Source organism: Sciurus vulgaris (genome assembly GCF_902686455.1).
Source record: "Sciurus vulgaris genome assembly, chromosome: 3".
Lineage (NCBI taxonomy): Eukaryota > Metazoa > Chordata > Mammalia > Rodentia > Sciuridae > Sciurus > Sciurus vulgaris.
In genome coordinates, this window is record NC_136463.1 from 93991087 (window position 1) to 94017215 (window position 26129).

A 26129-nucleotide genomic window follows, 5' to 3' on the forward strand; every position below is an offset into this window, starting at 1 on the left:
GAACATCAAATAGGCTTTAAATCTCATTTGATGTTGTAGTAATTACAATCACAATGGCAGCTCACATTTATAGTTTCTTACTAGGTGTCAGGCTCTGTACCATATGTTCTATGTGAATTATCCTTTTACTCTATAATCTCTATAGCCAAGATGCCCTATTTAATATGTACATTAAGAAAATATTAATGCTCCACTAATATTACACACACTCACACACACACACACACACATACACACAGAGAATAAATTCTTGAGAATAGAAGAATAAAGACTCTTTAAAATATAACCACCCTGAAATCATGTGACAGATCTAGCAAATTCTTTTTATTTACATAGAAATGTGTACACACTCTCTGTACACAGAAAATTCTAAGTATATATACATATATGGGTCCCACGTATTTTACAATAAATAGTATTCTACTTGTGTTCCTAAATGAAAATAAAAAGATGCCTCAAAATATTACTTACTGACCACAAAATTACAAAAGCACCTGATGAACTCAGAGCAAAAACTTCAAGCCTATACTACCACACACTAAGCCTAGTACAATTTTTACAAAAGACAAAATCGAACACTGTGCAGATATCACACAGGAAGAGAATGGAGATGTAAAAATAGAGAACAGAGCTGTTGGCTTTCTGAACAGTGTGGTAAGGGCATTTTTGTTGGTAAGGACTTATCTTCCTTTAGTCCACGATTGAATGTTTTACTTTAATTGACATTTTACAGATAAGAAGGGGGAAAGAAGTTAACATCTATTGTCAATAGCAAGCCATTTTACAAGCCCAAGTTCTAGAAGTCTCTTTCCTGGCCAAGCAGATCCTCTTTCTGTGCTAATCCAGTGATCATCCAGTCCTACCACACAGGGTTGCCATTGAACCGGCAGGGTATTTAGGAAGGGCATCAGTTATGAGTGACATTAATTTAGAAGTAATTTCAAAAGTCAAGTGAGCCAGGTATCTTGGATATCAGCACTTAATAATATAGAAATGTTCAAATATAACTCATTATTACCACATAGAATTTCATCCCTCTCTCTAACAATTAAATGCAAGAACTTAATCTGAGAGGTTAGAAATTATGAATCCACAATCCTGAAATTTCTTCCCTTAGCTTTCATTTTTATTTTTTACATTCTAGTCTAAGAATCAACCACTCTTGCTCAATTTCAGAGTTGTTCTACATATATATAAAAATCACACTATTAAATGAATAGAATAAGGGCCTAAGCTCTGGGATGAATAAAAAGTTTGTCACTTCTGATAATCTCACAGCATTGAAATTGGTAAAAGACTCTACAGACAACATGGTCTTTTATTATTGTTGAATGGACATACCAAATTTGCTTTCCAGTATTACTACTCAGGTGAGAATCATAAAGGTGGGGACCAACACAGGGCTAGGTGCTTGAATTACATTCCACTGAACTGTTCAGGTTACTCCACTGTGGCACTGAAACTTCACATATAGGTTTTGAAACAAATTTTACCCCTGCATCTCTCATATCAATACCGGCACCAAGGTGGGGAAAGAGAACAATTTTTTAAAAAAATACCTAATGTCAGAAACACAATTCATCTATCAAAGATGATCTTTTTAGGTATTTTACTAAATCTTTACTGAATTTGAGGTAACTTTCCAAAATATATTTCAAAGGCAGGTTCATTTCAAAAGCAATGTTTATCACATGCGTAATTCACTTCCTTCTTTTTCCCACGTGGCTCCCATTGATGCTGCTTTTACAGAAAACAGTATTTCTAGAACTTAGCCATCTTACATGAAAGTGATGGTTTTCATAAACAGTTTGACTCTTTAGATAAAGGTACTTATGATAGAAAACACATTTCACATTGGAATATGTTTCTTTTTCTTTTAATTTGGAAATGTGATAGGAAATGATGGTTCACTGACAGAAACAAAAGGGATCCTTTACTATGAAAAGTTGGACTTGTTTCTTGTTCATTCTAATTAAATATACATAGGTCTCTCAGTTCCATTATTGTGGACAGATTCAGCCAGAAGATAAGTATGGGGTCTCGCTATGATAGTTGTAGTCAGGACACACCTTCTGCACAAGTTTATAATCAACACTGTAAAAGGCAATGTAAATGCAGATGACCTTGAAGGGCTTGGAGCATAACCAAGACACATGGCTCTGAGTCTGCTCCTGGTAGCAAATCTTGGATGGGTCAAAGTTGCACAGGGCGGTCTTCTTTGCCCGGTCTGTTTTTTCATATTCAATGCGACAATTGAAAGATTTGGATTCCTTGGTCTCTAAGGTAGACTGGGGGGAAACTTCAAATTCCACCACTTTGGAAGGAGGTACCAAACTCACTGAAACATTGCCCAGGCCTGTTGAATTATGTCGGAAATAAACACTGAAGGTTCCATTTCCATGGTCGACAATTTTCCCTGTGATGAGGAGGTTGAGTTTGACAGTTTTGATGTTGGAATGAAAGTCACCCCATCCAAACATTTTCTTAAATTTTCCTGTTTTCACTATTGGCCGCCGCTTAGTTCTTGCTAGTGGCTCCTGAACCTCTGTGATGTTGGCCAGCCAATCCCAAAAGTTTTCCATGCTGTCTGCATACACCATGGGACCTGGCTTTGGCACTGGAGACTGTTTAACAAACAGGCGCAGAGGACTGATGATCCTTGAGTGCACCACGTTTCCAACCAATGTCCCTGGGGCATCTTTGTCTTCCCAATCCAGACCTTCTGTGGCATGTACAGCCTCTTTACCATCACAAAATAGCTGTGGGAAAAGAAGAAAGAGAAATAAACTTCAGGTAGGCTTTGAGCCTGTGCACAGACTGAAGGCAAAACATAAGAGAGAGCTTCAGTATTATTTGGAGTCTTGTTCGATAGCATTCACACACACAGCTGGGCTCAACAGTATTATGAGATGAGCATTTAATTCCAACTGTGAATATAAAAATTAAAATGGTAAGATTAAGAAGAGGGCATTTAATTTTGATTGGTTGATGTGATCTCACTTTCTGTTTCCGCATCTTCACAATTTTCTTTTCCAGATTGTGAAAAGAATCATGTTTTGGCCCCCATTTGATAAAAACTGTTAAATTTGTGAGGTCTTTTCTGTTGGAAGACAACTTAAATGCTGAAAATTTCTCCCAAGGAGCTATAAAGCATAAAAATACAAGATATCAATAAGTCTAGTAAATATATTTGAAAATACTAAGGCTATTATTATATTCAAAGGCTTAAGACTCAAAATTTTATAATTTTTTATATAATTCCACCTCAAACTGTTACTTAAAAGGCATGTGATTAGTATTGAGAAGTTTTACTGGTTTTAGTTAAAAATAATTATGCATTTAATAGTCTTAATAGAAACAGAAATTAATGTTAAAAGTATAAATTGATAGACATGATTTAATTCATTTTTTATAGCAATATTATAATCAAAAGACAAGATTGCTAGGAAAGCATCATGCACATGTTTTACTGGTTCTACAGCCTTTTAGTTCAAATCTTAGCCACTGAAATATAGTACATTATTTGCATTTGATTTTCCTTTTTATTCCTTTTGTACTATAAGGGTCCTTACAATTGCTAAAAGTCATTTAGTTAAGTCAATATGGATTTTTGAGGGGCATAATCATTACATTTGAAACTGTTGACTGGAGTGAATATTTATGGATGAGTTATAAAGTCTGGAAAATAGAGGTTTCTAGTGGAAACACAGATAGTCTCTTATCTCTAATGGCACAAACCACTCCTGTGATGATTCTACAGAGAACTGTCAGCATGATGAAAAGGATGAGGGGAGAAGAGGGCTGTGTTTATGTACCGTTGCTCCAGTCCTTTCAAACTTGGCAAAGCACTTGATAGAACTAGTCTTAAATTATTCCAGAAATTATTGCTTTCAATACAATTTTGGAAAAAAAAAAAAAAAAAAGACACAGCCTGGATTATAAATATTGCACTCAGCTATATGGTGTACTTTGATAACATGAGGTCCTCTTTTGTATGTCCATAAAATTTTAGAGGTCTAAGTTCTAAAAGAACCTTGTGAAAAGTGTTTCCATCTATACTTGTTCCCAGGATCACTTTAGGGGTGGAATTGTGGGCTTATTTTTTCCATGATGGTAGTGGTAAAGGGGTATTGCATATATATTTCTCTCTTTGATTAATTTTCCAAAGCCTCTTCTTCCCAATTTCTAGAGTTTAATAAAAAAGTCTTTTCATTAAAATTACTGATGTTGGCAGAAAGGCAAATTGATATGATGCATAAGCTTATTACATTTTTAAGAACCCGTATGACCTCTTAGGGACTTATATATCCTAAATTGATTACTTCTTTGTTTTTGTAAAGATGGCATATTCACCAGGGAAAGAAGGATAATCCTTAAGGATTTGTGGCTCAAAATATGTCTGATACTATAACTACAGTTTTCTAATGCTGAGCACTCTTAATTATGAAGTATGTCGATCAACTGATAGCAGCCCATGGAGTTCCGTGCTCTGGATCCAGTTCTGACTTGAGTTTCCTGAGAACTGATGCAGACCAGTCTAAAGACATGTCCTGGCCTCACTCCAGACAGCACCAAAGTCACATGAGCAGGCAAGAAGCCCCTTGCTGATCAAGGTCTGATTTCTCTTCTCTGTGATCATGATTCTTTTTTCCCAGAGTCTGTCACCTATTTTTCACCTGTCTCCAATAAGATTTGTCTTGCTTGGGAAATGTTGACAGATAACATCTACCATTCAGTCAGCATCTGGTGTATAAGAGCTGCTCTTTTGCCTCCCCATTGCTACTCCTTGATTCAGTATAGCTTTCAAATTTCCTCCCTCATTCCTGCTTTCCTTCCTCTCTTTTATAGGGCACATCCTTTCTGACATGCTACCTTCTTAACATGCCTTTAAAAACCCCTCCATTCTTATTTTTACCACCACTGTGCTAATTAATACTTCATTAGCACAACTAAGATACATATTTCCATCCAAAATATTTATTCAACCACATGTACAAAAACATTCATTGCTACCACCAGCAGCAGTATACTTTTTTCTTCTCCTCAAAGTGTTTGTTTTATGTTATATAATTTCCTGAAATTTTTCTGCCTGGAAAATTTCTCTTGATTCAGTGCTTTGCTTGATTTTCTCCTCACTCTACTGTTGAAAACCTATAAACATGAGTCCATCTTTCAATGATGAGTACGTTTGGCAATCACATAGTCTCAGCCGATTTTGATGCATTCTAGAAGAGATGATAGACCTCCAACATCTTAAGAGAGTTTCCCTTTATTTTTAGAACTTCTGTTGTGATGGATCTGAGACTGTTCAATAATAATAATGTGTGACCAGTTACTGAAACTTTTTTTTAAAGATCTGAAGATTTTCCTGAAATTCATTTATGTTGTAACAGAACTTCACCCAAACTTACTTAAGAAATAGGAGTTTGAAACAAAACAGAACAAAAGCTAACTGAACCTATCAAACAGATGAATTGAATATGAATTTTTTATAAAGACTTTAATTTCTCAGAAAAATTCTTCATGTAAGAACTTGAAATGGAATTCGATTTATAAAAAATTCACTCTAACATACTACTCTTCAGGTCCAAACCTGCTTAAGGAGCCACTGATTTTAAAGTTGGTCTATATAAAAAATAGTAATATTGAGCTAGTAGCACAGATTTATAACATTTCTCTCTTTTAATTAAAACACTAAATGGCAGTTCCTTAGATAAAATGCATACACACTGCATGTTTATTTATTATATGTATAAGTTTATGTAAACTTATACATAAGCTTCCTCCCTCTCTCAATTTCCTTTCCCTTTGGTGTACCTTGTTCTGGCAGCCCCTTGTTAAAAAATCATCACTTTATAGCATCAAGGCAGAGAAGGTACCCTTTCCTATACAAGACTAAATCACTGCATGACCTAAGTCTCCAAGGCTCATGATTAATCTCAGGAGAGCTAACGGGGGAACTGAAGGTTGCTGAGCCACACCCCGCACCCTCCCACACCTGACTGGGAATCAGCATGACATGGTAGAAAAAGCAGTTTTGGTACCTGATGACATCATCGCCCCTTGCTCAAGTGCAAACCAGAATCCCAGTTTTCTCATCTATATCTCCTTTGATGGTTGGTTGTAAGGGCTAATCAAAAGAATGGATGGAGCCTAATTCTTGGCAAAAGAAACTCAATGATTGACGGCTTCTCCATGGTCCAATGGGCAGCCTTCTGCCTTCCACTGTCTATGACCCACATAGCCAAAGGATTACATGGATTTTCAAACCTCCAGAAAACTAATTAATGGCTAATTGAGCAACTTGTTTAACACTGTGTGATAAATTAACAACCAAGTAGATGTCAACCTTCTCAACCCCCAAACATCAATCAAATGCTTTCTCATGGTTCCAGTCCCATTGGTCTCTGAGTCACACCCAGATCACAAACACAGGTGAACTCTCTTTGCCAACAAAATGTGTTTGTGGATCTTTGATTTTAACCTACCAAATGAGTCAGCAAAGGGAGCTGAAAGGACAAAGTGTCTGGCAGGTGCCCTCATTCCTGCACAGAGAATTTCTGTGATGTAACTGGGAGAAGACTGCAGGTGTTTTTGAAGCTGTTGGCAACTCTCTCTGTTCAAGGCAAGATAGATGTTATCTAAACACATGGCTGTATTCCCCTGCTTACGTTTTGTGCTTGCTGGGGCTCTTCATGCTAATTTCAATATCACTGCTGTCTTCTGCCCCATCATATTACAATAATAATGCAAAACATTTAACCGCAAGCACAAAATGGAGTTTTAAACAGGGGAAGAAAGAGGAATTGCTGTGCTTTATCTGTTTGAACATTCCCTGATTTCAACACATTTATCAAAGCTTAAGTAATTTATGTCTTGGCAGGGTGTATCAATTTCACAAAGCACACACATTAGCTAGATACAATGATATCATATTAGCTTTTTCTGCATCTTACAGAAGAGCTCAAAAAGATTAATAAAAGCTCAAACCTTCATCAATTAAATGAAGCAGGTGGAAGGAAGGGGTAGAGGAATAAGACTGTATTTCATTTCAGTTCTTTTGTTTTTTTGGGGGGGCTGACAGGTTCAAATCATTCATCATAACAAGCTGAAGTTGAATTTCACTGATAATTAAATGCATTTTTTCCCAAGAGGCAGAGAAGCTGCTATGAATTTTATAGTAGCAGATGTGAGAACTGTCACGAATTATGGAAATAATTTATAAACTAAAAGGCATCTTCCTCTGCAAACATCATATCAGAAGAGCCTTTTTTCAACTGTATTTGCTGTGTTTTTTAATAAACATTTTATTTTGGAATAATCTGAGTTTACAGAAAAGTTGCATAGTACAGAGAGTTGTTCCCACACACCCTGTTCCCAGTTTCCTCCACTGTTAACACCTAACACTACAGTACACTAGTAACGCCCAATGAATCAATACTGATACAGCATTATTAACTGACTCCTACACTTTGTTCTCCTTACTTTTCCCTTAATGTCCTTCATCTGTTCCAGGATCTCATCAAGGATTGCATGTTTCATTTGGTCATTGTGAATCCTTGGGGCTTATCTTGGCTATGACAGTTTCTCAGGCTTCCCTTGTTTTGGATGATCTGAAAGTTTTGAGGAGTACTGATCAGGCACTTTGTAGAATGCCTCTCAATTTGGGTTTCTCTGGTGTTTTTCTCATGGTTAGACTTGGGGAATAGGTTTGGGGTAGGAAGAATCCAGATGTAAAAGTTTACTTTCTTTGCTTCATTTCAAGCGTACGTGCTAGCAACATGGCTTACCCCCTCTTGAGGCTAATCTTCATATCTTGGCTTAAGTAGAAGAGATTCCTTAAAAAAAGTTTTGTTTTCAGAATTCTCATAAGGATTATAGACTTTTATTATCATAAACAGTTTAATTTATATTTAGTTCAGTGGTACTTGGTTAAGGATTAACATTTTAAAGTCAGAAACTTTATTTCAGTTTATAACTTCACAGCATCACTGAATTGTCTAAAACAACCTCAGTTGTTTAGGAACTCACAGATGATTTCTAAATTCTGGCAATTTACATGTTATAAACGTTTGTCAACATCACTACTAATATTGCTTTTTTATTTTTACTTAATATTAATTCCTTAAAAATTTGGTCCATTTTGATAATTAATAGCTCCATAAAGAAAAGTTTATTCTACAAACATCTTGTACAAATACTTGCTGACTATGTCAAATGACCCTTCTTGGTTTAGGAACTAGCCTATTGCACAGAAATTAATGCTATATATCTAATGAGAAAGTATCAAGCTTTAGATGGGGCTTTCTATCCAGGCCAAACAATTTACCAAAGGTAACAGTGAAAGACACCTTCACTAAGGACTCTTCTATATTCAGTGCTCTGGGTGGTAGAACACCATGAATGCTTGTTTGACTTCCCCTGGGTTCCATGACATTCAAAGCTTTGCCATACTGTGGGTTAACCCTTTTCTATAAATCCATCATTGTGATTGCTTTGCCTCTTCTTGGTAGCTACATGGGTCGTCAATTGTGGGGGAAAATGATTTTTAAGCATTTAGTTAATAATGAAAGGGAATTTGAAATCTTTAAACTCTAATACCTATTATGCCATTATCAGTGTGGGTAGCTCTGTACTACAGCAGTCCTAAGAGATGCTATTTTTTCCTACTTGAGGGGACCCTAAGGGAAGAGAGATCACCACTAGCCTTGCTGTCCTAGGCCAGGGCTTGACAATTCTAATTGACACATTTATTTAGCTCTTATTGACTCCTCATTTAATGGCAACAGGGGATAGGGGAGACCTGGATTCCTTAGGTAATTCCAGCTGAGTCCTTTAAGCCCACTGCTTCTAAATATGCTTCTCCTACTTAGCAGGAAAAGACTAGAAGAAATTATTATTCCGTATTCAGAAATAGCTTCACAGAAATATTATTTTATTTTTAAGAGGATTAAGTTTGTTGCTTACTGACTTTTATCTATACCTGCAATCATGGGAATGCTACTGGACTCCCTCACTGCCCTCACAGTCATTTGATTGGAAGAAAAGGAAAAGTGGAATGTCCTAGTCAAGTCTGTCCCTATTGTAGTAAACTCTAACAGGGCTGTGGTTGTGGCTCTGTGCCAGAGCACTTGCCTAGCATGTGTGAGGCACTGGGTTAGATCCTAAGCACCACATAAAAATAAATGAGTAAAATAAAGGTATTATGTCCATCTACAACTAAGAAAATATTTTTGAGAGAAAAAGAAGAAAGAAAAGAGGCTACCATACCCATCAGTGGCTGAATTTACCCAATCAGAAAAATTTTGCCAAGAGTTAAAGAACTAATTAAAGAAGCAGGGCAATGAGCTCATTCAGGACATGTTGGATCAAAGAAAGAAGGGAAAAGAGAGATGAGAACAGCAGTGGTAGAGATTTGATTTACTAGATGAACTTGAGGAAAATAGAAACAGACATTTGGCACAGTCACTTAACCATCTAGCCACAGCCTTCTCTGGGCCTGGTTTTCTTAATAGTGAAATGGTATAAAGCACAGAAGGGATGCACTTTGCAGATGGAGTCACCTAGTGGAGGAGCCTATGAGACAGACAGTTAATAAGCAAACAGATCTGTGGCAGGGTCTCTGTAAGAAAGTGAGCACTGCAGTGCAGAGAGGCAAGGAAACCCTCAACTGTGCTCACCAATGCCCTCACAAATGCCCATGCTTGTTCTTCACTTAACACACATTTTTCAAATTTATCTGGGTGCTTGTATGTATATTCTCGGCCTGGTATGATGCTGAACAGGACACACATAGTTCTGTCTTTATGCAGTCTGTACAAAAGAAGTGGGAAGAAACATTAAAGAAATAATCATACATAAATAATAATTTACTTATTTATAGTTGTCATAAGGGCCTACATGTATGTGTAAATGCATCTTGGTATAAGGGATGGGGAGTGCTGATACTCATTAAGGGAGCCGTGTAAACAACAGGGAAAGGATTAAACTGAATTGAGCAATTAATATCTTTATTCAGATGAGAGAAATGAAATCCAAGATTGACCAGTTGATAGCTGATAAAGAATGAATTAGTGACAAGAAAACAAATCGATCTCAGAATTTATATTCCCTTATCACCCGATCTAAATTGTTTATTGATTTGTTTATAATTACTAATAAGATGTGATAACATTATAAGACTATACTGATATTTTTTCTAGTGAAAGCCTCAGGATGAGTAGGCTGTGATATTGAGTCTGCTGAATTCTTGACTTGCAGCTTTGGTGCTAGGAAGAGAGGACCTCAGCAATACAGGCGTGTCTTTTACTCTTAAATCTCCAAAGAGCTATGAGAAAGTTCATAATATATATTCTTGGGTCGTGGGATAGTGAGAGCTTTGCCATGATTATGGTATAATTCTCTTTTTGGTTATGTAAAATTAATGTAATATATCAAGGCTGTTAATGATAACAATAATCAATAATGAACTATGTATTCTCTGAATGAATAAGAATATTCTTCAATAATAAATTTGTTTTTATGTTTATAGGTGTCTTAATAATCTAAAAGACAACAAATCTGGCTAATGTCCATGACTATCACAGGGTCTGATGAATGTTCTAAATGAAAGTAAAAACAAAACAAACTAATTTTTCAACATAGTTATAATATCACAGAGGCACTATACTTCATGAGAGTTTGCAGTTTTCTGTTTGCACTGAATATAAAATATTTATAGTCTATACAGGCTTACTGTGAAACACTTGGTGTAACATACAGTACACAATGCATAGATCATTTACCATCAAAAAAGGAAGGCTGTAACTATTTTATAGTACACCAAAAATACGTACTACTCTACCCGTCAAAGAAGGGGATTTTGAAAAATGAGCTGTGTGTTCCAATATGTGGATTTATAACAAGTTAGGAGAGTTGGCTTTTCCTTGACAAGAGGATTGGCATACACTGCAAAGAATAAGTCGATACAGATTTGTACAAATATTTTTAAAGGCAGCTGGTTTACTGTATCATCCCTAAAAGAAAGGGGGACAGTAAAATGCCATGGGCCAAATGCCTGTTCTCTGTTCTCCAAAACCTAGTCAGGTTAAGAGAATAAGAAGCGGAAGCCTGGGCCAGAAAGTTAAGATACATATTAACTTGAAGGACACTGACTTTCTCTTATGCACACTGGGACCTAAGGCAAGGTGGTGTTACCTGTAGAAAGCTACTTTGTCCATGTGTACCAGCACAGTTCTCCTTGGGATGATGCACATGCAAGCAAACTAAGCAAGTTCATTCTAATTCTGCAGCCTAACATAAAACTCCTTTCTGAGCAGGGCCTGGCATGGACCTAAGGGCACCATGGAAAGAGTATGTGTCACTCATTCAGTCAGCCACCATAGGACTAAACACTGTGAGAGAGGGGAGGCACTGCTTGGCAAAGTACCATGAGACACTGCTGTGATGTCATCCTGTTGCCACTGAACTCTTGGAATAGTTGCTGATCTCCTGTAAACTTTCCCCAATAAACCATGTGTCTCCCATGATGTCTCTGGGAACTTTCTTTGGCCCATTTGCAACATACCCCACTGCCCTGGCACTTTCCCTTCTTGGATACTTTGGAGGCCTTTATTCATATTCTTTAATAATGACAACCATTCCTAAGTGCCACTTGGGAAGAATGAATGCTTGATGAATTTGTTTGTAGTGGTAATGATGGAATCTGTATTGCTGACCATTAATTATTTCACTGGGGGTATTAGTTTAAGCCAAGAACCCTAAAATGACCACTGTTATGCAACCTGGAGGTGACTTGCAGATCCCTTTACAGCTGGAAACTTAGAACCAATAATGAGTGGTGATCCAAAGCCTTGCTTTTGTTGCTTACATACAGCTTACCTCAATGGATTGCTTTAACAATACTGTCCTATATCCTGTAGTTTAAACTAAATGACAATTTGTTCAGCAGGAAAATAAAAAATAAAAAAAAAAAAACAAAGACCTACGAAAAACAACCTTGCCATGATCGAACTCAGCATCCCATTAAATTTTTTGCTTGTAAATAAATCTTGGAAGGCATTTTCTCTAGGTAAAAATTTTACAGAATATTATCCCTGCTGACAAAACAGGAACATGTATCTGTTGGACAACATACAATCCTATATTGATGATTACTAGTATGGTTTGCCCTAGAGTCATATTTCTGGTGCTCCATTACAGAACTGTCAGAGCAGATTAAAAGAAGAACAACAAAAAAGGAATGAAGAATGACAGAATCAAACATCTTTCAATGTATTAATTATACCTATTAATATTTTGTGGCATGATGTGGCATTATTTCAAAATTTATTTTGCAAGTTAGAAAACAAATGATTGCTTAGGAGAAGAAAGCTAAACAATGGACATCCTTTCTGCTGAGAGTAGCAATTCATTTTACCTTCCAAATATCTTTTAATAGCTACCCTTTACATTTTTCTAAATTGATACAGGAACTAACAGGAAACATAAATGTGAAGACAGAAATCTTAGCAGTAAGAGCCAAAAAGCTAGATTGCAATGCTTGGCAGCAGTCTTATTGCTAAGGTTAAATATGGCAATTCTTATTTTATCTTGAAGACAGTAATCTGGAATATCAATGACACAAGTATCTGCAAAAAAAAAAAAATCAGTACACACACCAATGCACACTCACACATAATATGACACACAGAAATCATGCACATAAACACTTGTGTGTGTGTGCACACACCAGAATTTTCTATAAACATTTAAGAGGATTATGTGGGAAAAACTTAGACTTCATTTTATATTAGAAAGCTGAATAAAAAGGACTCTTTAAACAAGTTATAAACAGGTTGGAAGCAAATGTTAAAGATGTCTTGTGATAAGGGGCTGCTAAATATGGTATGATCACGTTTTCCAACTAAAACAGGGTCAGGAGGCAATCTCATTTAACACAGTTTATGCATAGTCAAGCAAGGGATTTTTTTTTTAATTTAACAGACTGAAATGGTCCTTTTGTTACTGAGTAAATGAATTAGCATGTTAAGTGGCCCCTGTCTGCTTTCACTGGGGGTCCTTTAAACCCCATTCAAGTTTTCAATGAGAGAGATGCTTCTCATGATAGGAACACATAAATACAACCAAAATACCTTGGCCTGAGAGAGACAACACAAATCTGTGTCTTGACCGCTAAGATTTGATATTTAAAAAGGAGAGTTATAACCAGGAGAAGAGCAATCAAATGAGGAGTGGAAATGCCAGATTATTCTATTTCCATGTCAGTTTAGGCAGGGTGTCAATGAGAGATGAGAAAATGTGTGGGGAAGTGGGGAGGAGGCAGCGGGCCAGGGTTAGAACTGTGTGTATGTACAGCTTTGTATCTTACTATCACATCCACTTGGTATTTCAATCTGTAGGTACCATTGATTTGGCAATAAGCCTACATTAGCTGTCCTGGTCAGCTCTGTGTCAACTTAGCTATTAAGCACTAATGTAGGCACTGGTGTGAAGGCATTTTGTAGATAAACTTAACATCTATATTAGTTGACTTTTTTTTGTTGCTATTCATAATGTTAGCATTTATTGGTTACATTCTTTCACCAAATGTGACATGTTAGTTTAAATAATTTTTCAAATTGGAGTAGACACATAGTGTAATATTTCACTTAAATGTAACATTCAATCTATTGGGGACTTTCACAGGATCCTATATAAATGTGCTGCTTGATTATGATTCAACTTAAATATGTTTCGTAATATTGGAAATAGTTTACAAACTGTAAAAAAACTACCTAATAAAAAATAAACACACATAACTTGTGTATATGAAACTGATAATTATGTTAAAATATTTTTGCAATAATTATTCTTGATATTTATATTGAGAATTAGAGTCTTCATAAATAATCCCATTTTATTCTTACATTTACCCTGAAAGGCATCTAGGGCAAGAAATAACCTTAGAGAGGTTAAATGACTTGTTCAAGGTCCAAGTATTAATAGGCATCAATAAATCAAGAAATTGGGGTTTTGGGGTAAAAAGTCAGTTATTTCTACACTAATGGTCTAATGGATCTGACACCAAAACACACATGCGTGCACATACACACACACTGAAATATTTCAATTAACGTAATAAAATGTAATAAATTTACCTAATAGATTAAAAATTGTCTTTATAATGAGGTTTATTCTAGAAAATAAAAGTGAGAAAAATTAAAGTTTGATAACTATTACTATTTAAATGTTTAAGTCATGGTTTTCCTCTACATAATATAAATAATATATATTTTCTATATTATCTTTATTTTTAAGAAAACTATAGTCAGTTGAATTATAGTTTAAAAACCCTGGAAGAAAACAAATCTTGCTATTATGATGAATAAAATCTAAATCCAAATTAATGTTGATTTTCTCTAGATCTCTTCCCTAAACCTTGGATAAGGCTTTCTTGTTATAGCATTTATCATCAAAATGCAGATAGAAGGCTCCTGAATGGTTCTGGCAGGAGCAAGTTCACTGTGTTGGGCCCACTGGCATGGAAGACTTGCCCTCTCAGCCCAAGGAGGTCCCATCTAACCTGGTCTTTGTTCCATGGTTCTGTACTCAAAGTTTCACTTTCTCGGTTTCTTCCCTTCTCTGTCCCATTCGGTCTACGCTGGCAACATTACTGGGGGTGTAAGGTTTTCAACTTCTTGTCAGTCTTCTGTGCAGTTCACAAGAGTCCAAGTCATCAAGAGGGTCCTCATATCCCAACTCCTGGGTTCTGCTAAGGTGGTGGATTAGATCCATGTGTCATATACCTAATGTCTCTAGCAAATGTTGTTCAGTCACACCTTTACTGTTTTCTCCAGAGCAATCAGTTGACCTAAGTAAAGTGGATTACTCCTCATAATGCAGGTGCACTGCCTCCAATTGGAATGCCTTGAAAGCACAACTGAGCCCTGAGAATGATGAAATTCTGCCTTAAAACTGAAGCACTAACAGATGCCTGAAGGTTTCCAGCCTGCTGGCCTGCCCTGTGGATTTAAGGCTTGTCAGTACATTGTCACATGAGCCAATTCCTTGAAATAAAGCTCTTTACATATTTATTTCTCCATTCTGTTGGTCTGTGTCTCTTGAGAACTCCCATGATTTTAATAATTATGTGTGTGAGTATCATTTTTTTATGACTCAATTATGCCCTTGATTTCTATATCCTCCACAGAACATAGTATGGTACTTGATGGTGACTTAGTTGTCACAGGTTTAGATTTTGAGTTAAATGTCTCTATCTGTTGCTCTTAGGGTAAACTTTGGAAGTACACGTCACCGCACTTGTCACATTTTTTTTATTATCATTTTTGTTGTATATGCACACAATACATGTACATATATATATATGTATGCATGTATATAGATATAGGTATATATTGTGTGTATGTATACACACATATATGCTGTATACACACACACACACAAACTACATAAATACACATACACTGATTTTGTTCTTTTTGGTTTGTTTTGCAGTGATGGGGACTGAGCCCAGGGCCTCATGTGAGGCAAATGCTCTACAACTGAGCCACACTCCCTCACAACTACTATAGCTTACTTATGTCTCCAGCCCCCTTTTACAGTGCTTGATTCAGAATAAATCCCCAATAAGAACAGAGAAAATAATCTGATTGACAGTGTATAACTTCCACAACCTTTCACTGTCCTAGACTTCACTATTTACTTCCTTAAGCTTTATTTTTAGGCCATTTTGGGAAATGTTTCAAATTCTAATTGAGATTTAGTCAATAAAGCAGTCAAGCAGGAAAAATAATGGAGATGAGAGGCAAGAAGTTAGACATTGGCAGAATGGAATAATAAGTCATGATAATTTGAGATAAGTACAATTTAACTTATATCAAAACATTTAAATAGAACAAGAGAAAAGGTAGGTAGTAATTATTTAAAAGATTAATTGACAAAGTGTAATAAAAATAACAAGGTCTATTGCTTTCCAGGGATGATTATCCACCACCTGTGGTCTGAGATTGACACACAGATCTCTACCTTTAGCCCAGATCATATTTATCTAGTTTTTGAATAAATGGATCCGCTTTAATTGAACCATGAAAAATATACGTCAGTTTTGCACTTTGTGAAACACATGTGGTTCCTCTGTGGTAGTAATTAATAATTAAAGATGAGGACAAAATTTTTAAAAGTTGAGAAGGAGAGATTCTGGATTCTACGTGAGAACTCAAGTGACCACAGCACTTCCCTGTAGGAGCTGAACCTGGCTGGAGTTTTGCTTGTACAACTAAATAGACTTTCCTACCTTGCTGACAACAGACACAGCTAAGTATAGCTGTGGGGAGCTCTTTCCAGTCCATCTGGTACCTGGCTGAAATGGGTTGTGGTTTCTTTATTGGCATCTGCAATTATTTACAAATGAGATACAAATCTCTTGTCTCTCTGGTGACATTCTAGTGGCTCTCCCTTCTTTCTCACCCAGACTGCTCTCCACACCTGCTTCAGAAGTCCTGGGAAAGGTCAAACAGAAATTTACAGGGATTAGATGGCTCAGGGGGAAGGCACAGACTCAGTCTGCCAGGCCATGTGGCTCAATGAATTTGTAATAATGCCAATCTGTCTGTGAGACCTCCTGATTTAAAGCCCATAAGTAATAGCTCCCTATTATCCAGAACAGGGATTTCATACTTTCAGTGCCATGGAACATTTTTCCCCCTTTTGTAGAATTCCAATGTATACAAGACACATGAATGCCATTTATAATGTATAATTATATGTGGGTTCAAATGCATAATAATTTTCATTAACAGCTTTTGAATGAGAATCATAATGATCTTTTAGCAAACATGAACTTGAAATCAGAGGTTATACATGATCACTAAAGTCACATCTCTCTCAAAATAGCTCATAGCAGCATCTCTTTCATAGCATCTCTTGACTACTGATGGACTTGTTCACTCCCTCCCCACATTTGGGTCCCCATCATTGTACTCCTATAATAATGTTTAAACTGTGTGCGTCCCTCCACTAGGCTGAACTCAAATATAAGGACATCTTATTCTTTGCTGTATTCCCAAGGCCAACACAATGCCTAAAATTAAGTACCCATAGTTGGCTGCATATGTTGCTGAAAATGTCATGAAGTTCCAATATCATTACAGTATTGATTGAATGGTTGGTTAAAATTTCCCTTGAGGTTTTATGTATTGCCAAATTATTCCTGGCTTGTACTCAAATGACTACATAATATTTTAAAATTATTAATAAATTTAAGAGGCTTAAGTGACTGAGGCTTTTGTAGGAAACATGGAGCATGTAATCACATTTGAGGAGGGAACAAAGTGAGATGCTGTAAGTAATTTTTGATGGGTCTTGGCAGTTCTGGACCTTAGGGAGTCAACAATATTCCTGGAGGTTCCAGAGGAGACTGGTTGCTGAGTTTGGTTGAGAGGCATAGTCAGATTCAGGAAGGGTCCTGGAAAGGGGAGGCTATGATTTGCCCTTGTAAAACAGAGAGAATTTACTGTGAGAAGAATTTTCTGATGTCCTGGGGAGAATTAGCACAGGACCCACTAAATTTATTAAGTTTTCCAGGAGGGTTCATGTCAAAGTAAAGAAATAAGGACAAAGTTACTCAGACAAGTCATAGTATTGTAGGAAAGAATGATTGTTTCAGACCAAAAGTGTTCTGGACATAAGTCACATAGGAAAATGCTCTATTTCTCTCTATACTTCATTTGGCTTTTATATACAAATTTAACAATTGAATAAGTAAACTAGGATATTTAACAATCAGTGGAAACCTCCCCAAAGTGTTACTGAGGTGGAAGGAGCAACCAGTGAACTAGGGGTCTTTACAGAGAAATATCAAGACATGAACTCATCAACTGGGTAATTAAACTCAGTCTACTTTGGTGCTGACTTAGCAAATATGATGCACAGACCATACTGGTGACTTCCTCTGAAAGTAAGAACCTGCAGTGAAATGCATGAGGCAGCACATTCAGGGAGCAGCTTGATATGGTGGCAGAGGGAGGAAGAAGTCAGAAAATAGTAACCAGTAACTGGGAAACCATCCTAAAACCTCTCCTTAACAATGTCATCCCCTGTGCAATGACAAGGTCTTATTTTTTGCTCTTATTTTCTTTCTGATATCCCTCTTGCAAATGTATTCTCCTCTTCTCTAGTGCATCTTCATTCACCAGTGCTCAACTCAGAACCTCAAGTTCTTATTCAGCCCTCCCTTGTTTTCATCCTCCCACATCTAATTCATTACTAATTCCTATAGTCTAGCCCCAAGTTATTTTATTTTTAACATTATTTCTTTTTCTCTTAAATTTATATTTTATTTTTTCTAATTAGTTATACGTGATAGCAGAATGTATTTTGACACATCATACATAAATGGAGTATAACTTTTCATTCTTCTGCTTGTACATGATGTTGAATCACATTGGTCATGTAATCATATATGTACATAGGATAATAATGTCTGATTCATTCTACTATCCTTCCTACCCTTGTACCCCTCCCCTCACTTCACTCCCCTCTGCCTAATCCAGAGTACCTCTATTCTTCTCTAGCCCCAATCCCTTACTGTGAATTAGCATCCACATATCAGAGAAAACATTTGGTCTTTAGTTTATTGGGATGGGCTTATTTTGCTTAGCATGATATTCTCCAGCTCCATTTGTTTACCTACAAATGTCATCATTTCATTCTTCTTTAAGGCTGAGCATTAATCTCCAGGATATATGAAGAACTCAAAAAACATAACACCAAAGAAACAAATAACATAGTCAATCAATGGACTAAGGATCTGAACAGATACTTCACAGAAGAAGAAATATAGTCAGTCAACAAATAGATGAAAAAACGTTCACTATCTCTAGCAATTAGAGATGCAAATCAAAAGTACTCTAGGATTTTATCTCTCTTTAGTCAGAATGGCAATTATCAAGAATACAAGCAACAGTAAATGAAGGCAAGATTGTGGGGAAAAGGTACACTCATACATTGCTGGTGGGACTGCAGATTGGTGCAACCACTCTGGAAAGCAGGATGAAGATTCCTCAGAAAACACAGAATGGAACCACTATTTGACTCAGCTATCTATCCCACTCCTTGATTTATACCCAGAGGACTTAAAATCAGCATACTACAGTGACGCATTCACATCAATGTTTATAGCAGCTCAGTTCACATTAGCTAAACTGTGGAACCAACCTAGGTGCCCTTCAACAGATGAATAAAGAAAATGTGGTATATACACACAATGGAATATTACCCAAATCCATTTTAAATCTAACTCTCTAACCTCCATTTACTCCTCTATGAGCAATAGGATCTCTCTCCTAATGTGTTCAGAGTTCTCTTGTTGAATCTTATCTTTTCAATCACCTTCACATACAGTATCCTGAGTGAGCTTCACACAACCAGACTCTGTCTCTCCACTGCTCACACTCTTCAGTTCATTTACTGCACAGGGAAATTCAGTCTCCTTAAGTGGTCAAAAAGGTTCTTTCACACTGACTCCTTCTCTGCCTTTTCAACAAGAAAGTCTTTGAATTTCTTTCAATTCTTCTTGAAAACCCTTGGAGAACTTTGCTCATGGCTCTCTTAAGGAATATTAATAATCTGCCTCATTTTACCTCTTCTCACTGGAAGTTAGCCGAGTCTCTAACAACAGCCTTACTAACACATATTTTGAGCATGCTGCTGTGTTCTAAGCACAGGGACACAATGGTGAATGAGGCATAGCTGTTAGTTTATTAAGTATAGTGTCTGGTGGAAGAGAAAAAGAGGAAACTTGTAAACAAATGCATTCACAAAACAGAGGAACTGTGAGACTGCAGAGAAGAAATCCAATAGGACTGTATCAGAGAATAGGATCACTTTAGAATGGGTGGGCAGGGAAGATGGATGATCTTGAGGAGGTAACATTGAAGCTCATGCAGGGAGAATTAGCTGGAGCTTTTCATTCAAACACTAGAGAAGTGCAGGGCAGAGGGGCAGTGTGTGAAAGCCCCAAGGCCTGACTAACCTTAGTGAACTGCAAGAGCTGGATGAAGATGTCAGTGGGGAAAAGGACACAAGGTGATATTGGAGAAGTCAGATCATTAGAGCATGAGATTGAGTGGGACACTTATTTGGAGGTGTTTACTAAATATCTAGCATTTTCATAAGGTGAACATACTTCAACTGCAAAATTATACAGGCAATGATACCAAGGCCCTTAAAATTAAGAGAAAAGTCTAGAACTGAGGTCTCCATATTCCCAGTTAAGTGCTATGTCTAGTATCACTATAAATAATGTTCAGTAACATGAAAACATGGAGGCAGACTTGAGAAGGGATTACATGGCACCAGAAGATGACCAGCACAGATTCTATCATGCACAGATGAAATGTGACTTCCATATATTATTTTACTGTCTTTTACTGGAATGTGTCTTCTGGAGTCTTTCTTAATTCTGTCAACAATTACTATTAATAGCATGAATGTTCCTTTTGTAAAATTACCCCCTTATTTTTTTCTCCATCAGGGAAGTGATTCCTCATTGAGACCAAGTTGTAATCTCTAATACAGGCACTCTTGGAATCCAAATAACCAGGTAAAGAGTCTAATTACCTTACTAGAAAGGTCATGTATAGAGTCTGTGAAATTAAATACAGAAGGAAAGGTGCTCGGCTGAATTAAAAACCCAAACATCTTTTCCCAAGTATCAGGCAAGTGAAGGAAGTCATCCTGAGCCCTTCAGACCAGTTCCACTGGCAGATGCATGTCCTTGAGCAATCCTAGTTAATGCTACACAGAGTTTGAGAACCACCCCAGGAAGCCCTGTTCAAGATTCTGACCCATAATATCCTGAAATATAATAAAATGGTTGTTGTTTTAAGATATCACATTTTGGGGTTGGTTTTTAATGCAGTTAATTGCTGAAACTTGGGAGCCCTATGTAACTCTATGCAAATGTAGAATAGTAGCCACAACACACGGGGGTAAAGATCAGAACTTTGCCCTAGAGATGATGCTGTCTGAATACTGAATGCCCTGTGGGAAACTGCCTGGATACTTAATTTGAGTCCTTCTAATTTATGCAGCTCACACAGAGTCATGTGGTCCATTTAAACTCTGACTCCAAGATGTCATAGTTATTTTTGAGGCAGATTCTTGAAAGGTCCATTATTTAATTCCGAGGTTTTCCTGAACACTGTCACCCAAGTGTAAACTGGTGATATGAATTCTATAAGAGGCTAATGTCATGTTTAATATATACCAAGTCACCAATTCTAGATCTTCATCAGCCACTGCAGAGCTTTGGTCAATTTATATATAATATTCCAGTGATATTCAATATACGTATAAGAGAAGCTCGAGTAACTAACCTCAGATGCTTAAATAGTCATCTCTTTGTTTTGTTTTGTCTAAGAATTCCTATCTGTTTTGAGTCTTCATCGGGTATCTTTTTGTTGTGAAGAGGATTCTAAAAGATTAATTTTGTACAGATACCTAAAGAGAAAAAAATGTAAGGCAAACATTGCCAACCAGGCCAAGAAAAAGTAGATGAAACTCATGATTGTTAAATTGCTTTTTTTATATTATACATTTACTTAATATACTCTACATAGCTTAGTTGATCATCAGCTATGTTTCACTTCTCATCTGGCTACGACCTAATTCTAAACAGTGTGTGCCTCACAGTACTTGGAGATTGGTAATATTCATTAAAGAATCACATAAGTAATCACAGAGGACAGAAGAAGAAGCAGTTAGAAGAAGCCTAAATCAGTTGTCAGAGTCTCAAGAAAGTCTTTCTCAAACAAATTAAACTGCTCTCCTGTTTTGTACAATATATTTGTATTTTATGCTTATTTTCTTTTTAAAAGAAGTCTCAAATGTGGAATTAATGGATTACTAACGTTTAAGACTTGCTGACCCCTTTTCCATATTTTCTCTTTTTCCAAATGTCTATGCTGGATGTGCCTTCATGGTTTGCCCCATGAATGTTCTGGCTTCTCATGCTTTGTCATTTAGCATAACTGAATCACTTAGAAGTGGCCATCTGTTCTGGTCACTATGGTCAATCACCAGAGGGCTAAAAACTGTAAATGCTGATCACTCATTTCCTCATCAACTATGTACCTGTAGGAGATAACTCCCTAATAAGAAAGTGTGCAGGTCACTCCTTTACAAGCCGTTGGCCAGGCTAAAATCATAAAGCAAGGCCATGCCAGGGAGTAGACTGGGTTGGAATGATAAAATCAGCTCAGGCATCCTGATGCCATGTGAGTCATAAGAATTAGGGACTGACTCCTGATGCAATCAATGAAAATCAGGACCAGGCCACTCAGAACTCACAAGCCCAAGAGTCCAGCTTTATTGTGCACATTTTTAAAGTACCCTCCATGAATCAGTAATATGAGGTTGTTGTATGAAAAAGGATTCTTTATTATGGGTATGTCTTATTGTTTTCATCAAATATGAGTTATTTTGGTATTATCTGCATGGCTGTCCAATAGCAGCCAGATGAGATATTTAGTGATCTGCCCTAGGCCTACATACAGAGAGAATAGGTAGACTGTGGCTAGGTGAAAGGAAGAGAATTCTCACCATGACAACTGCCCATCAATATGGTAGCCTGCTCCTGTGATGGTTTTATGGGTTGAATTGTGTCCTTCCGAAAGGCATGTTAAATTCGGTTAAAGCAAAATTAAAATGGAGACCAGCCCTGAAAAATTCCTGAGCAAACAAAACCAGCTAGACCTTAAAAATAGCCTTAACCTTGCTTAAACTGCAAACATAAGCAAAATTTAACTTGGGTCATTTCTGGTAAATGCCTGCGTGAAAGAAAAGCAAAACCTAAACTTAGTCATCAGAAATAGCCAACCAGCATAAAATTATAAGATCAGGGACTTCCCAGTAAGGTAAACCAAAAATGTCAATTTTATAACTATAACCAATTAAATAATTGCATTAGACTTCTGCGTTCACCCAATGCTTTGTCAGCAGAGCACTAAACCCTTTTGGAATGAATGCTTCCCAATTCATGAATTGTGGTTTACTCAAACTCTTAACATTTTTATTTTGCTTCATATTTTTCTCTTAACAAGTATTAACCCTGGCCTCCTGTGATGGTGACCTGATGCGAAAATAGGGATTTTGTAGATGTTAATCAAGTCAAGATGAAGTCATTAGGGTGGGTCCTAATTCGATACCACTAGTGTCTTTATAGGAAAGGTGAAGTACAAAGGCAGGAGGCCCTGTGCCTATAGACAGACACAATCTCAGAAGACAGCAACAGAATGGAGCCAACCTGTCCCCTGTCAAGAATGCCCGAGGCTACCAGAGGCTGAAAGAGTCAAGAAAGAATCCTTCCTAGAGAAGGTCACAGAAGGCTGTGGCCCTGCCAACACCTTAATTTCAGACTTATGGCCTGGAAACTGTGAAGGAATGAATTTCTGCTGTTTTAAGTCACCAGTGTGCAGGACGGTAGTCCCCATTTACCTGTAGTTTCATTCGTTGTGGTTTTGGGTACTTGTGGTCAACCATGGTCTGCAAATATTATTATTTGTCTCGACTTTTTTGAGAGTGATCACATTCACATAACTTTCATAACAGCATATTGTAATGATCATTCTTTCTTATTAAGTTTTTGTTGTTAATCTCTTACTGTGCTTAATTTATAAATTTATCATAGGAACATATGTACAGGACAAAATATACTATCCACAGGGTTCATGTATGTAGGGTTCAGTACTATCTGTGGTTTCAGGCATCCACTGGGGGTCTTAGAATGTACCTCCTGTGGATAAGGGGTCTACTGTACTTTGTTATGGCAACCTTAGGAAACTGACACAAATACTGGAGTTTGCTTCCTTGTCATTCAAGATGTTAAAGCACAGTGCCTACAGTTACAAGGGAAATTCATAAACTCATTTAGAATTAAGGTAGAATATTTCTATATTTTGATTCCCAATAATCTTCATTTTAAATATAGTTTTGTATGTTCTATAAATTCTATTTGTGGTTTTAAGACTATGTGCCTACTATTATTTTAATTATTTTGAACTGTTGCCAAAGTTGTAGCCTATTCAATAAAGCACCATGCAAAATAACTGGAAAAATTCCAGGTAACAAAATGATTAAATTATCAGTATCCACTAAGAAAATAATTTACAAATAGAAATTCCATGGATAGCAAATTAAAATGATTCCAAATTGATATTAATCTAGCCAAGAGGCCAGATGATAGAGCAATAAGCAAAAATAGTTTCCTATATTTTAATATTAACAGTATTAAAATGTAATTTGACAAAGATGCTGGTCATATTCATAAAGTTTAACATGTATAAAAATAAGCCAAATAAGAACTATTTGCTTCTGTAAGTTTACAGAACTTTACAAGAAAAACAAGACTACACTAAATAGAGACATATCATGTGCTAGTCTGAGAGGAATGGATAGTGTGAAGATAGCACTTCTACCTAAATACATGTATTTATTTCATGCAACTTGATTAAAAAATCCTGAGGATTTTTATTACAGACTATTAAAAATGATTCTAATGTCTATTCTGAAATAAATAAATATTAAATGACTCATGATATAAGTCTAACGAAGTTAAAATGCAAATAAACTGATAAATTATTTGATATATCTATGTATAAATGTGGTAGAAAGGTTCCATATCCTTATCATTTAAACAGATTATAAATACCAAGGAAAGAAGTAAAGTTCAATTTTGAAATATACACAAATGATAAAAACACACATTTCACAAGATATACAAATAGACAATGAATATTGTGATAGTACATGAATATCCATTTTAAAAGAGTGATATAACATTTTCCAAAATTTAGTTTGACAATTTCTTCAAAGTAAATCTACCAGTGTTGAAGACTGGGAAAGTGCCTAGAAGAATGAACACATGTAATCTTACCAGAAAGAAATTCAGGCGTATTCAATATCATTAAAAAATGAGACACCCTTTGAAACCAGTATTCCAAGTCTAGGAAACTATCCTAAGTCAAAAATGACGCCCAAAGGTATTGGCACATGTAATGACAGAAAAATGAAACTGAATGGACATCCCAGAAATAAAACCATGTATTCCAATAGATTTTTGATTGCCAAACTAAATAAAAAGGGAAATAGTTTTTCAACAAATGGGGTTGAAACATCTGACTATCTACATGGAAAATGAATGAATTTCTTAGACCATACACAAGAATTAACTCTAAGTGGATCATATACCTAAATTTAAAAGTTAAAAATTTAAGACTTCTAAAAGAAAAAAATTAAAATAATAATAATTGAGATCTTAGTATATAAAAAACAAGTCAGAAGTAAAAAAAAATTGATAAAATTACATGTCATCAAAATTAATAATGTTTGCTCTTTGAAAGACTCTGTTAAGAAAATGAAAGACAAGTCACAGACTGGGGAAACATTCATATTTATCCAACAAAGGGCTTGTATTTAGACTGTAATAAAGAACTCAATCAACCGCACAATAAGAAGATAAACATCTAATTTTTAAAAATGGAAAAAAAAACAGTTGAATAAAAGAAGATGTATTTCACTAAAGGCACAAGTGTCCAATATGCTCATTACAAAATGCTACAACTCTTTAGTCATCAGGGAAACAAATATTAAAATCCACATGAAACAGGACCTATGTACCCACCAAAATGGCTAAAATTAGAAAGACTGGCAGCTTCAAATAGTGGTAAAGATGAGAATAAATTAAGGCCATAATACATGGCTGGTGAGAAAATAAAATGTAAAAAGTAATTCTGGAAAAAATTATTTTATATAAAGTTAAAGGTATACTTCCAATAAGACCCTGCAACTTTAAGATATCTATCCAAGAGAAATGAGAATGTATGTATATATATGTGTGTGTACTCATTTCATATGTATGTGTGTGTGTGTGTCTATGTGTATATATTCACTTCTCTTTACATACAGACTTTATATATAGTCTTTAAATATAGACTTTTACACAATATTTACAGCACCTTTGTTTGTAAAAGTCCCAATTGTAAATAACCCAAATGTCCAAATAATGGACCATCAAATACAGAAAATTAAACAGTGAATATCCAAATGTAAAATAGTGGATAATTAGATTT

The 26129-nt window shown here is 36.1% G+C and overlaps 1 protein-coding gene across 5 annotated transcripts in view; it reads right to left on the minus strand.

Moving 5' to 3' along the window:
- Window positions 1-317: 317 nt before the first annotated feature.
- NXPH2 (neurexophilin 2) overlaps window positions 318-26129 on the minus strand; it is a 109403-nt gene continuing 83591 nt past the window's right edge. For 2 of the 5 annotated variants that reach the window (XM_079135693.1, XM_079135694.1), the window contains 2 exons: window positions 9681-9813; window positions 318-2759 (listed from right to left, as the gene is read on the minus strand). In XM_079135693.1, coding sequence (XP_078991819.1) covers window positions 2016-2759; window positions 9681-9813 — 877 coding nt within the window. In that variant the 3' untranslated portion in view covers window positions 318-2015. Of the gene's footprint in view, window positions 2760-9680; window positions 9814-21377; window positions 21547-26129 lie in introns of those variants that run through there. The other 3 variants (XM_079135696.1, XM_079135697.1, XM_079135695.1) reach the window with 2 other exon arrangements.